The sequence below is a fragment of the Tetrao urogallus genome (genome assembly GCF_951394365.1).
Source record: "Tetrao urogallus genome assembly, chromosome: 11".
Taxonomy (NCBI): domain Eukaryota; kingdom Metazoa; phylum Chordata; class Aves; order Galliformes; family Phasianidae; genus Tetrao; species Tetrao urogallus.
Window position 1 is genome coordinate 3,253,813 of NC_136824.1, and position 14,523 is coordinate 3,268,335.

A 14,523-nucleotide genomic window follows, 5' to 3' on the forward strand; every position below is an offset into this window, starting at 1 on the left:
GATTGTAAAGCAGTGTGTCATTAGCCAGTTTGCACATGCAAACTTTTGAGCTATACTGCCTTGTGTGCTTGTCCAGGCTTTGGACTATTTTCATACAGTGGGACTGAAGATAAAAACACAGGCTTAAACAGAACAGGATAATGAGATCCCCATCCCTTCTCCCATCCTCTCTTGTCATGTGGAAGACTCAGGGCTTTATAAATGATCTCTTCAGTTCATTAGTGGGTAGATTTCTTGGCAGAAACATGGTGGAATGGTGGACGATGGCCGTGAAGTTTTCTACCAGGAAATCTGAGTCAGTGTTTCAGGCATGTATCAGGATGGCCTTGAATTAGACTGTTTGTTGATAGTCCCAGCCATTGCTGCAGCCCATACTGTGAGGACTTGGGGCTGTGCTGCCACTGTGTAAATGGACAGGACAACTCTTACTGGGACTAATGACACAAGTAATGCTATTCAGTCAGGGCCCTGGTTTCTAACTAGCAGTGTGATACAACCTGATGTTCATTGCTCTTCTGGGAGGGAGGGGAGAAGAAGCCTTTGGAATGAATTGCTAACAATTGCTAACAACTGGAATTTGGCTGGATTTGCTTTTCATAGCATCTGTTTAAAAAAAGCAAGGACGTGACTTTATCCATCTATTCTGATTACAACTAAAAGATAGATATGTTATAGATAGAATTCAGGAGAGTATCAGCAATAGCTACAAAAAATGGTGATCACTTGGGGTGGCTTTTTCTTGTTGAGTTTTTTGGGGTTTTTTGGTTGATTTGGTTTCTTTTTGTTTTGTTTGTAAAGAAGCAAAATATAGGCATTTGTCAAGAGTTTTAGTTTTCCTTCTCTAGGGAATCATAGATATATTATAAAAAATAAAAAAATAAAATAAAAAATTGCAGATGCTTAATCCTGATGCTGGATTAGTCACCTTTCCTGCATGCTTAAAAAGAGATATGTAAAGTGGCATGGCTTTCAAGGATGGAGACTGTCTACTGCACAGGTTTGTTTTTGAAAACCATACTTTAGCTACAATTTGTAGCTTTTTCTGTAATATTTTCTTTTCACGTTGCTGAAAAAAAAACCTTAGAGGATGTGCTGCAGAGACATTTGCTGTATCTCTTGTTAAAGGTGTTTGAGATTCATGGCCAGGATACGAAAAATTGAACGCTCCATATCTTTGAAGGCTACTTAGTGGTTAAATTACCTCCTATCAGAAGAGTGCCATGTGCAGTCAGCCACCTACTTACTGATCTGTGTATGGACACTACAAAAGAACATGCTTCTGAAGCACTCCAGAGCATCTCTTCTGATAAACCAAATATATATCCACCATGCAGTTTGGATATTTCTCTTAGAGCCATGCAGAGCAAGATTTGCACTCCAGGAAGAAATGTCAGAAGGGAAGGATCCTTTCTGCTATTTCACTAGTTGGCTTGGACAGAAAAACTTAAATAAAGATATGCCTGCATGTAGTTTTGCTATTCCTGTTGACCTTGTTTTTTCTTGTGTGCAATAGGCCGGGGCCAGGTGGGAAGAACTGCCGTGGAGCCAGCGTGGAACACACCGTGTGTGAGAACTTGCCCTGCCCTAAAGGTGTGCCGAGCTTCAGAGACCAGCAGTGCCAGGCCCATGATAGATACACCAATAAGAAAAAAAGCCTCCTGACAGCTGTGGTCGTTGATGGTAAGTTTTTTCAGCTTCCTCTGCGTTTTCTTGCTGTCCTTCCACTGCGGCTTATTAACCTATCTTGATTTCATCTGTAATACCCCCAATTTTCTGTAAGAAAGCTGTAGAATGTTCCCCCTAGCTGCATCTGAAAGATGAATTACAATTACTTGTTGCTGCCATGCTGTTCCTCAAGCTTTCTTAACAGAAGCTGTCAGTCCTTTATACAGCGTGGAAGAGAAGGTACCTGAACTAGATTCCCAGTGTGAGCAGGCAAATATTCATGTAGAGATTCATGTAGAGACTGCATTCCATTGCTTAGTTGCTGTTGCCTCACACACTTGTCTGTGCTGATCATCAAGACACATGTATTTCTTTTTTTCCAGATAAACCATGTGAGCTTTTCTGCTCTCCGCTGGGGAAGGATTCCCCTGTGCTGGTGACAGATAGAGTCCTCGATGGCACTCCATGTGGGCCTTATGAGACTGACCTCTGTGTACATGGCAAGTGCCAGGTGGAGTAGCTTTCTCATTTTGTTTTTAATATAATCTGGGGTAGCTATATATGTCCTAAAAGAGCAGATGTCTGTGTGGGTGGCTGGGCAGCCCTCTCTGAGGTGAGAGGGGGACCCTGTTTTGTAATACCCATTGCAAGTGCTCTGTAGCTCTGTCTTTTATGGAGCGCTGTGATAAATGCCCGTGGTATGAAAATATTACTGAACAGCTGGGAACGTTCAGTGATCATATTTGCTCATGTGTATTCATCAAATAGCTTGGGTGGGAAGGGGCTTCTGTGAGAGAAGAGGATGGGAGTGGAAATCTGGCTTGCTTAACTGCTCCATTTCTGCTATTAGAGGAATTGCTGAAAAAATGTCGATGCTGAAAATTGGAGTATAAATCATTACTATCCTGTTGTAAGTGTTGTGTTAACAGCATTATGATGCTTTTCATCTCTCTCTGGGGCCTGTGTAGAAATACTGAGGAAGCTTTTTGATATTACTTGCTTTTTGGCTCTTGGAGCTGCATAAACCTGGGGCTTCACTTGTGCATCATTTATCCATGTGATTTTTCATTTTATTACTAGATAGTGCCAGGGTGATTTTCTGACCTTGGTGCCCACCAAAAATGTTTGAAAGGCCTTTTTCCTCTGCAGTAAGAAAAAAGTTCCCTTCCTCTTACAAACTCAGTTATAAAGCTCCAAGCAATAGACAGAATTACGTTTACAAGAACAGATCCAGCAGTCTAGAGCATGACCAGTTTTCTTTTGCCTCTCATCTGTGTTGCCTCATGCTCAGGTCACAGAGAGAGCAAACCTAAAAGATGATAGGATAGACCTCCTTCTGCTGTCCTCTATGAAATGTTACTACCTGCATGGATTGGCCAAACCATGAGGATGCTAATCTCCTTTTATCTCTGGTCAGACGGGAGTGGAAATGAAGAGGGCTCTGTCCAAATGTCTTGATTTCTGTGAGCAATGATTAAGAACTAGCTGTTTTATTGCTAGTAGGCTGTAGATGAGCATAATATTAACACAGGTATGAGAGAGGCCTTGGGGACATAATGCAGTCTTACTAATAGCAGTGTGACAAGGTAAGTGAAAAGGCTTTGTCTGGATTGAGTTTTGCACTGCTGAAATAGACACTTCCCCCTTTTTCCTGCCAACATAGCTGCTGAAGGTGCATGTTTAATTCAGCTTTTATAATTTATTCAGATGAAGAATCTGAACAACAGCAAGTTGTGGGGAAGCCAACATAGACTTGATTATTTAAATGCTCTTTAATAAAAAATGCCTTGCACAGAGCCAGGTTCATGGTGCATCCCAAGTTACTTAATTTTTCCCTGTTTTCAGCTGTATCTTAAAAAAAATCCTGAAAATCCATTAATAATCTTTTATAGTAAGGCCAGCTGTGCACCTCCAGCTGTGTGCCATTGACCATTATGCTGGGCTGGCCAGATTTACTGCTCCAAATGTTCAGATCAGCCACAAATGGTAAATCAGACATTATGGCAATGTACATTTTCTTCTTCCAGTGAACAGCAGTAGCCAGCTCCCCTCCAAATGAAAACCTTTATGAGCCCGGAGCTTTGGAGGTACATCATGGAAAGCAAATTGTGCTCTTAACTTGGGGGCAACTGCCTTTAACTGCTCAGAGAGGTGATGACAGCTGCAGAACATTCAGTCCATTTGCATCTGGCTGGGAGAAAATGCAAAATGATCAATTCAAGCCGAGTAGTTTTGAAAGTCTTGTGAAGTCATTTATAATAATCTTCTGCCTTATATGCAGTCTAGTGCTGAGAATCACCATGTGTGACTATGTACCTCATTTGCTATAGATGCTTGTCAAACTAGCTGTCTATTAAATGAATTTAATCATCACATTCATTTAATTACTCTTGTTTTTTTCCCCAGTGTAGACAAAGCCTTGCAACAAGCATGGCGGGAGGTCTGGAGTACAGAATAAGTGCTGAAATCAGAGGGTGGTATTGCTGTTATTTATTTTCTTGTGTAATCCGTGCTGTTAGAGGCTCTCAAAGGCAGGAATGATACATTGCCAGAGTACAGGCATATTAGCAGTATCCATTGCTTGTGAATCATAGAATCACAGAATGGCCTGGCAATGCAACAGCTCTCTTCCCTTTAGCAGTGTTTGCTCCTACATGCATTGCTGATGGAAAAAGGAATTCAGTTTGTCTTTGCTATGTTCATCTATTCTTTCAGGGAGAGTGGGGTTTTGAGAAGGGAAACAGGAACAGGATCTTTGAACTGGAGTTGCACATTAAAGGGTGGAGAGTCTTTCTTTCACTGTATGTTATGAACTTCTTACAGCTTCATTTTAAAGCCATGAGCTGAGCTCCAGTCCAAACAGTGTGAAATAAATTTTTTTGTGTAAGCCACACTGAAGCAAAATCACAGTAAGCAGCAATATTTACCACTTACACCTGAAGGCAGCTGGATTGAGTAAATCTGATTAATCCCGTGGTCATTCAGAGAGGCAATAGAACAGAGCAAAGTCAGCCCTAAATTTAGCACAGAAATTCCTAAGTCACCTCTGTTTTTCTATAATTTTGCTCTTTGTCTTTGAGATAAATCTGAGGTCCTTATTCAGTTTTATCCCGTCTTTGTTTATTAGAGTTGCCTTTCAGGATGAGCATTTTGTTCATGATAGTTGTAGAAGTGTCCCAGCATGAGGACGAGACAAAAGCTGTGTAAGAGCTTCAGGAGTTGGTGTGAAAAATTGAGGATAGCCTTATAAAGTTATGCTGTTAGAAGAGATACTGCTGAGTAAAAGTAAATGCGTGTATTTGTACTGTCTTCTGGTACAAAGTGCAGTGTTCATATAGGTATTGGATCTTTCCTGAAATGCACACTGTCTTCTAGTAAGGAGAATTTATTTTCTCCTGGAGTTTTTAAGAGATGAGAGATCTGTAACAGGTTGAGAACTCTGTAGTCTCTCTCTTATGTTCTTTCATGGTTTTCTTTCTCTAGTATGGACATTACAGCATTGGTGAAGATAAGGTAATGCAGTCCAAACTGCACCCCAGATTGCTTTTATCTTCTCCTATTTTTCTCCAAGTGGCTTTCAGAGAGAAGATTTCCTGGGGTTTTTGTTTTTTTCCTCCAGGCTATTCAGTGCACATTTCATGAGACAGCATTCATAGAAACTGTGTGCTCTCTGACCTCTTACAGTTCTTCATTCTGTTATGCTGCTCATGTTAGAAGCAAGCTGCTGGCTGAAGTAGAGCTAAAAAAAAGGTGTTAGATGCCACTGGAAAGTGTTGTGGAGAGAAGACAAGCTGCTCAGCTGACTGTTGTGATGCATATGACTTTGTGCTGACTGTTTTCAAAGGATTATTCAAAGACTCATGATAGCATAAGAACTTTCCAGTGGAGACTGCAGATTGTGCTTCAGGATGTCATCTGAGGTCTTGTACAGCAGAACCTGGCTAGAGATCAAAGGCAGTCTTTGTGATTTAATAACATAAAAGGTGAAGATGTTTTGACTCTCTTGAGTTTTCTCATTAATGTTTTGCTATGTCATGGCTACTTTTAGCTTTTTAGTGAATCTACAGTCCGTTTCATGTTGACAAGCTACACATTAGGCTGTTCTGGCACAGTAAAAATGCTATAGAATGACTGTCTTCCAAAAGTGACTGTAATACAGTCTGAAAGACAAGCATAAATTTGAAAATGGATACGTTTTCAAGAATAGTCTTTGCAGATTGGGTGGACAGAGTGTCAGGAGAGGGCCACAAGTGGCAGAGGATAAATTGCAGTTGTCTGCTGGACCTATTGTTGGCAAATGCTTTTCCAACACACTTAGTACCCATGTTTTGCATTTGATTGATGCATGCAGTTCTGGCTTTGCCTCCTCATCTGATGATTTTCCATGTATTATTCATATTCCTGCATTATAAACTGTGGTACAAGATGTTCCAGACTGAGTAGCTTGTCTTCATACCGCTTGGCTCTGTGCTGTACTTTGATAAATCGTTTGGTATTGCTCACAAAGTCTAGGAAGGGATTATTTGAGCTATAGATACCTACTGTATAATTGCTTTTTTCTCAGTTCCTATTTCTATACCAGTGTAATCATAGAAAGACTGCTGAGGGTTTGGTGAGTAGGGCACAGAAACAAAATGCTATCTTCTATTTTGCTAATTTTTCGTGTACTTTACAATGGAATATGAAAAACCATGCTGCTTTCCCACTCTTTTTCTTCTATGCTATCTCATCAGACCGTATAATAGCCAGTTCATTGTTAAATACCTTGGAGATTTGACTTTGTTCTTGTAGCTCTAGCAGTCAAGAATTGAACAGAAAGGAGGCTGTATCATACACTGCTAAATGTATATTATTTTCTCATCCAGAACTGGCATGATAGACGGCGCTTTTACAGAATGAGTAGTTGATGTAAAATCCTCTGGTATTTGCAGCCTGTTGATATTTGTACAAACCAGGGCAGAGGGGAGGTAGATTCAGGTTTGAGGCATCCATTCAGATGAACCTGATGTAGAAGGATCAGAAAAGGATTGCTACAGAAAATGGCCAAAAACCAGAAGCAAAATAGTTCCAGGGATGGGAAAAGTCTCTGGGCAGGAAAGCGCTTTGTATTACTTTCATGCTCACTCATGTAGTCTACTTTGATGCCAAAACACAGGGATTATTGACATATAAGCCTTCAAGCTTTGTATGTGGAAAGGTAGTTATCGGGAATAACTTTGTGTGGCATTATCATGAACTGCTAAGAGATCTAAGCACAAACTCAATGGGCATCATTGTGTGTCTAATGTGGATAAGATGACAGCATAAAATAAGTAGTGCATATCTCCTGTTCTAGAAGCACTGCTCTGATACAGATAAAATCCAGGACAATGTTTTCAAAACTAACTTTTGTGTTGACTCCAGTCTGTAACACAAAATTTGTTGTGGTACAGAAAGAGAAGTAATTTAGAGATGAACTGCTTTACTGGGTTCTGTGCTAACTCTCTTGTACAAATCCTGACAGATATCCATAATTCTCTACAAATCTTGTTTAAAACGAAGAAATAAAAATTCTCTTACCCTGAAATCTGAATCAGTTGCTCAGATATGTACATTCCTGTTTCATGTAGTCCATCCCTTGAGGTATCAATGGACACTGGATACTCTGGACAAAAAGTTGGCAGTGCAGATGAATCTGTCATAACCACCATGCTCTGTACATGATTAATTTGTAAAATGGCACATGTTGCATCAATATTTATATTTGATCCATTGAGACAGCTAGCTAGTTCAGCATATGGGAAGCATTACAGTTTTGTGAGCCTACAATGTCTTTTCTTACAGAGGGTGGGTATATATAACAAAAATAATTGTGTTTATGTAGCAAAACATATTCACACAGGCTGTATCAATTGAGTTTTTGCACAGCCATTCACAATACAAATAAAAATATCATTAAAATATCCAAGCAGTACAGAAAATAGTTCACACAGAAGAGCCCAGATGATGTGCGTTCAAGAGGAGGAGTTTTCCTATGCTGGAGCCAGCAATGACTGAAGCTGGAAATACCACCCAACAAGCAGTATTTTCAGATGTCTAATTACAAAAATAAGAAGGGGAAGGGAGAGAAGGAAGGGTGGACTGAGGTATCATCTCAGAGAGAATGAATTTCAGGCTTTTGGCTTGGTGAACATGCAATTACCTGCCAATTTAAAGGTCAGTCAATAGTCACAAAACATGATGTCAGAGTAGGAGACTGCCTGGGTTGAAAATCCTTAAGAAGTCTGTGGATACAGTTATCACTGTCAGTGCTGAGAAGCTGAAGCCCAAAAAATCTATCTTGAAATTTCCTGCTGGCTCTTAATATTTTAATATGGGCAAGGGGTTGGCTTTGGTTTAAAATCTGTTTCCGCTTTGTCTAATGCTGATTTTAGCAGTGCTACGGCACTTTCAACAGCTAGCACAGGCAGGAACTGGAACTCTTGGGTGATGCCAGCACCTTCAGCTTTGCTGAAGTTAAGAATGTCACTGTCCAAGTCCATGTTGGACAGTATAGAAAGTTCTGTGAGCCCAAGGGCATGGCTGGCAGTGGTGCGTACCCACACAAACTCCTAGTAGCAAATGGTGGCTATACCAGGCTAGCTGTTCATTTTTTATTCTTCCTTTTGAATATAGTAGAGCTCCAAGTACCATGCTCATTCCTGAATGGATCATCTTGGTAGAAAAAGAAAAATGCTTCTCTTCTTAGCGGTCTATTCAAGACTGCTGAAACTGGAAGTATCCAATCAGTACTGGGCGTACTTGTTCAGGATTTGATTTGCTAACCTGCAGGATAACTCTTGGGTCTGAAAGCACACAAGATGCTATTTGCAAGGTCTGTTTTCCCTCGGGGCATAAAATTTCCCCTTTCTGCTCTTCTGAGTCACCTTACCTTGTCACCTTACCTTGTTGAGTACGCTGTACTGAACAGCAAGCAGTTAGAGGTGATAAAGATCTAGCATGAACTACTTAGGATTCAAGGCATGGTTTCTGCACTATGAACACTTGAGTTTTGAGCAGTGTAACTTGCCCTTTGCTGTTTATTAATCCCTCACATTTTTGAAAATCTTCTGCAAATTGAGGAAGTCTATATCCATTTAAATGATTAACCTTGTAACCATGTACACACAGTATAATGTGCAGACTTGAGAGATCCTCCTCCAGGTCTGGTGGGGCTCAGGCTTTAGCCTTTGGCCCCCTAGTGATGGAGTGTCAGCAACTTTCTCACCTAGACAGGCTGCAGGTCTCTCTCAAGTAAAATAACCAAGGACTGCTGTCAGATACTTCCCTCCCAGGAAGTGTGGATTCTGTGCTCTCCCTGTCCTCAGAGAGGATCTCCCAAAGTGTGTCAGTGACTTATGTGGGAAGAAATGGCTTATCTTGAACCCCAGTGTCAAAATAAAGGGTCTTGCTCTTTCAGAGGCTTGCAGTAGTTTATGTTGCAGCATAAATGCAAAGCATGTGGTTGCTGACTCCCTATTCTCTGCATGCCTCCATTATAGTCCTATAGACTCCTCATGTAGAACGGGGAATAAGTGTGGTTCAACACTCGTTATACTCCTTTTATTCATTTGTGTGCTCACATAGTGCTAATAACAATGCAGTACAATAAAAGATAGCACAAGAGCCTTAAATTAAACACAGCCTTTCCAGTATCTCAGCAGGGTGGCAGTCAGGCATGTATTTCCAGCTGCCTTTCAGCAAGCCCATTAATAAATCATAGTTATTTTCCTGGAAGGAGAACAGCTGGGACATCCTTCTGTTTTGGGGCAGAACCATATTCAATATCCCACAATTATTTGTTGGACACGGGTGTGAAGAACTGCCCTAAGAACTGGAACTGCTCAGTCATCATCTTCAACTTGACTTAATGCCCACTTACACAAGGTTTTCTGTACTCCTTGTCCAACAACTTATGTGTTCTACTGTTCTACTTAATGAGCTTGTATGAGCTTGTGTATGTTTATGTATTTAAGAATAATGATCCTTTCTGAGCTTTTATCTGTCTGTAATGATCTGCGTTGACAAACAGTGCATCAGATTGTGACTGAATGCTGGCCATCTTTCATCCCCAAAATACATCTGGACTTAGGCAGTGGCCCATGACTTCTAAAATATGGAGAACGTTTTAGTTCAGGTCCAGATCACATTGCTTATATGCAGGCAGCCTCAGAAGAAAAAAAAAAAACCAACCACCTGGAGTTCTCATAGCGTTTCTCCACTTACCCTGTTTTGCAGAATGTTGGTTATGCTGTGGTTGTTCCCTGAGATCTCTCTCCAACTGGCTTTATTATAAGAAGATAAGGAAGGGAGAGACGTGGCAGCCTTGTTCAAATGAGGGTTGTTAATGACAATAATGACAATTCTGCTAACTCATTTGTCAAGGAACTGTTTGTCTACAAAGAATGAATTTTCACCTTATAGTAGAATCTCTGCTAATAACTTGCGTAATTAGAACTCATGTCAGTAAAAGTTCATGTATTGAGTGAATTACTGATAATCTTGAGACTTATGTGGACAGAAACACAATTCACACAGACCAATCATGATGTTAATATGATGTCTGTAATTTAATCTTATTGCCTTCTAGATCTACAAATGTGCAGTAGTTACCATCACAACCTTTTAATGGTTTGTGAGTAAATAAGCTTACTGTGGCAATCTTTGTAGCCCCAGGGAGAGTACTGTGACTGTGCAGGTAATACCTGTCTGTGAAGCAAGGCCTCTTCAGAGATTTTTGTTGGTAATTGTTTTGGTAGAAATAGGAAAGTATGAAAATACCATACGAAATGAAGTTTTAGGTGAAATCTTTTTTTTTTTTTTTTTTAACAAAAGAATGTCAAAGCTCAGTACAGACAGTACAAGCATCTGGGAAGATTAATAATTGCATGAAAAATCATGTGGTACCTACTGGCCATATAGAAACCTGCCTTGCTTCCACTGAAGTGATTGTGCATTGCAAGTGCCTTGAGCTATATGATTGGTGAGATCTTTTTTCAGGTAGTGCAGATGCACAATTGGATTTGAGCACCCTGGAACTTATAATGGCACTCTAAAGTTTTGTGAGGTGAAGATAGCACCAAGATTTTGGTTGCTTGGGTTAACTGCCATTTAAGTGAGTCATGTTTTTCTCTAAGCTAAGTATCAAAGTAGTGGTCCTTATCTCTGGGATGTCTTTAGTTCCTCAGAAATTGCTATACAAACATGAAGCATCATTGTAATCTTTCATGTTTTTCAAGCAAGTTAGAGTAGGTTAGCGTGAAATATCTGATGATATCTGGAAAAGTTAGTGTTTGTGGAAAGTCTCTTTAGTAGTGTCTTGTGAATCAAAATACATGCTCTTAGTGTTAGGGAAGGAGGTTGCTAAATTGCCAACTCAACGCTGTTCCAAATGAGTGCTCGGTTGATTCACAGCATTCTCTTCCTGTTCATATTATCAGTCCAGTGTCTATCTTAGTGTTGACATCAATGTTTAGAGATGCTTTAACCTTGCAAGCAAAATAATGGGGACCTCTGGTTGTTGTCATCAGAAAATTGGCTGCGATGGAATCATTGGCTCAGCTGCCAAAGAGGATCGCTGTGGAATCTGCAGTGGTGATGGCAAAACCTGTAAAGTGGTGAAAGGCGACTTCAACCACACGAAGGGGATGGGTGAGTAACCCTCAGCAGCATTCCAGTAGAGTGGAGGTTCTCTTAAGTGATTGAGGAGAGTTAAAGAGAGGCCGTAATAGCTCTTCTTCTCGGATAGCATTTAACACAAGATAGAAGAGGGCGACTGTTCTCTAAAATTGCATGATTTCTTTTATGTATGAGAACACAAAAACTTAGTAATGTTCATGACATCCTACTCTTGCAGACAGTGCATAGGGGGCGAACCCTCCTGGGTTCTCTGATTTTTCTCATTTTCAACCAGCGTGCTGCCAGAAAATGTTCTGTAAAAGCATGTGGTGAGGAACCACTAAAAAGACATGCAAGAATGAGAATATTGGCTTGTCCCTAGTCCTGCTTATGAGAAACTAGATATACAAGGGTAGATAATCAGAGATTCACTCCTACGATTTGCTGAGCCTCCTGTTAGATGGTGAGTTGGGATTGCTGAGAACTTGTCAGGATCAGACATGATGGGGCTGTGGAGTTTCCAAAATATTTTTCATTTAGAACAACATCTAGCTAGGAACACAAAACACTCAGTTCAGTGATGATAGTCACTGAATGTCTGCTTCTTATTCAGTTGTACAGATACCAGCCATTTCCTCTGTCTGAAATTCAGAGTGAAGTTGTGTTTCTCATTTTGAATACTACTGGTGCTGTTGATTTTTAAATAACAGGTAAAATCATAGTATATTCTCCAGTGGAGGAAAGTCTGATTTCAGCACCATCTTTGAGCTCTTTGGGAGCTCTGAATGATGCTCATTGTATGCTACAATGATTTATTCCATAATCAGTATATTTCAGCTAAATTAAAAAGACCTCCCCTCTGAATATTATTACTGAAACCCTGCCAGCCACAGCATCCACTATAAGATAAAAGAGCTTCTGGTCAGACTGAAGACTTTCCCCTCTCTTGTTAAACATTAATGTATATACACCTTGGTGTCTGAATTAGTCTTTGTTCCAGAGTTTCTCTTCTGCACTTCTAAGAAATGTGTTATCACTCAACCTTATCAGGTGAAGGGAGGGAAAGTCAGGCTCAGGACTTGCAAGCTCCTTTAGTAGGAAGGAAGTGTTCAGAAAAACTGATTTCACATTTAGTAAATGCAGAATTGCCATTTTGCTATGTAGAAATACATTCAAAATGTGCTACTCCAGGACAGCACAGTAAAGCACTCAGAAATAGATTTCACTTAAGCACGCACTTCAATTCTGTTTAATTACTGAAGCACCATAAGTGCTTAGTAGCTTCCCTGAATCAAGGTCTCAGCACTGAATTCTGAGTCTCTGATTTTGAACACTGACCTTTTCCTCTGTATCCTCTTCCTCATTTGTGAGGGGCAAGTAGGATTTCCCACCTCTGCCATGTCTTTCTGGAGCACGCATGTGTTGTTGCATTGCTAGGCCAACCTGCTAAATGATTTTCTGCATTATTGCCTTTGACTCTTTTGACCAAGTTATTTTTCACCTTTTTTCACCTTTTGTCAAGGCATTTGCATATGATAGAAATTGTTGAAGAATTTTCTCATTTCAGTTGTAAAAATTACATTGTTTTGTGGGAAGAGCTTTAAAAACCATCCACAAAGTGCCAAAAAGTCTTGTAGATTGGGAATCATCTTTATATTTTATTTTGTAAAAGAAAACAACCATTTACACTTTTTAAATTAGTCAGTTATTATTTTCCTGCTTTGGGGTTTCTTTTGTGTTAAACACTGAAAATAGATTTTCACTTACATTTCCCAGCTCCAACTCTGCAAGCATTTTATGCATTGCAAGTTACTCCCATCAATTTATATTTGTATAATATAATATATAATATAATATATAATATATATAATTTGTATATATATATATAATATATATATATTATATATATATATATATATATATATATATATATATATATATATATAATGTTTAATATTTTGCAGAATGAGGTCCTCAGATTAACTTAGTGAATCCCATGCAGTGAGCGGTGCTAGATCTGAGGCATCACGCATGAACAAAAAAATGATATTTATTCTTTAAATCAGCACTTCAGCAAATATGTACAAAAATCTGATGATCTTTTGGTCGAACAAGGATACACAATGTGAATTCAGGTTTCAAATTTGCAAATGATAGCACAGGTCAGTGACAAATGCCCATAAGCTTGCTGCTGTGCAAGTGAAAGCCAACACACTGTGTGAAGTATGCTACTTTAGTATTTCAGAAGAGAATAACCTTCCAATATCAATATACTGACTGTTTTGGAGTGGTATCTGTTTTGTGAATTGCAGCTGCTACCTTCAGGCCGTATCCTCAGCAGCTGTACGTGTGAAACGCCGCTGACTGTAGGGTTGGTCCCTGTGCTTCCTGTGGTTACAAACTATGTTATCAAGCCCTGTTAACTGAACTAAACCCATGCCAACTCATTTCTGTTTCTTAGTAACCAATAGTCATTGTAAGAAGGTTTCCACATGTGTGATGGCAAAGGCAAAGTCTGTTCCCAAGTGTTTCTCGTGTAAGATTCTTGAATGCTGTTTGCAGTGTCAGTGGGTGTTGGTGACATCCTTTGGTGTTGGTCCTTTGTCTTCTTTCAGTTGAATTAAATGGGGAGATTGGTATCAAAAGCCATGGATAAACTTCAAGACCTTTTACCAGTTGGTTTGGTTTTTTAAAAATACCAGGCACAGATTGTTCCCTTTTAGAAAATCTACCTGTATGAGATTTTTTTCATTAATGAAATGACAAATACTGACTCAATTTTTCATTTATTTTTACTACCTTACTGTCCCATATTTTATAAGATTTTGCTATCCCAGTAGAACATTATGGTGGAACATTCAAAGCACCTCACAGGAGGGACGTCCAGCAGTACAAAATTTGCTGCCTGTGTTTCAGAGTGATCCAACTGTAAATGGATTCCACTTCTTTCTTGGGTAGGAGATCAGAAGTATTTATAATGCTAAATGTCACGTACACTACGGTGCACCTGGCTGTCTTCAGTAGGGCAGCTGAATGCACTGTTTTAGACAGAGGTCTTGCACCATTCCCTGTACCTAATTCTGTGAGATAACTATAAGATAATAATACAGACAGATTTATTATGTTCACCTCTGTCTCTCTGCCACTGTACGAGGGACCTAGAACTAGAGGTCAGTTCTTTGGCTCGTATTTGTTGGGTGGCTGATCTGTCTCACAGACTCC

General features: G+C 39.7%; 1 protein-coding gene across 1 annotated transcript in view; it reads left to right on the forward strand.

Annotated features, from left to right (window-relative positions):
• Nucleotides 1-14,523, forward strand: part of ADAMTS17 (ADAM metallopeptidase with thrombospondin type 1 motif 17) — a gene marked incomplete at both ends in the record, with an annotated part of 165,463 nt that overhangs the window by 100,382 nt on the left and 50,558 nt on the right. Inside the window, 4 exons of the mRNA XM_079541061.1 lie at nucleotides 1,514-1,680; nucleotides 2,049-2,176; nucleotides 11,214-11,334; nucleotides 13,763-13,837. Coding sequence (XP_079397187.1) covers nucleotides 1,514-1,680; nucleotides 2,049-2,176; nucleotides 11,214-11,334; nucleotides 13,763-13,837 — 491 coding nt within the window. The remainder of the gene's footprint in view (nucleotides 1-1,513; nucleotides 1,681-2,048; nucleotides 2,177-11,213; nucleotides 11,335-13,762; nucleotides 13,838-14,523) is intronic.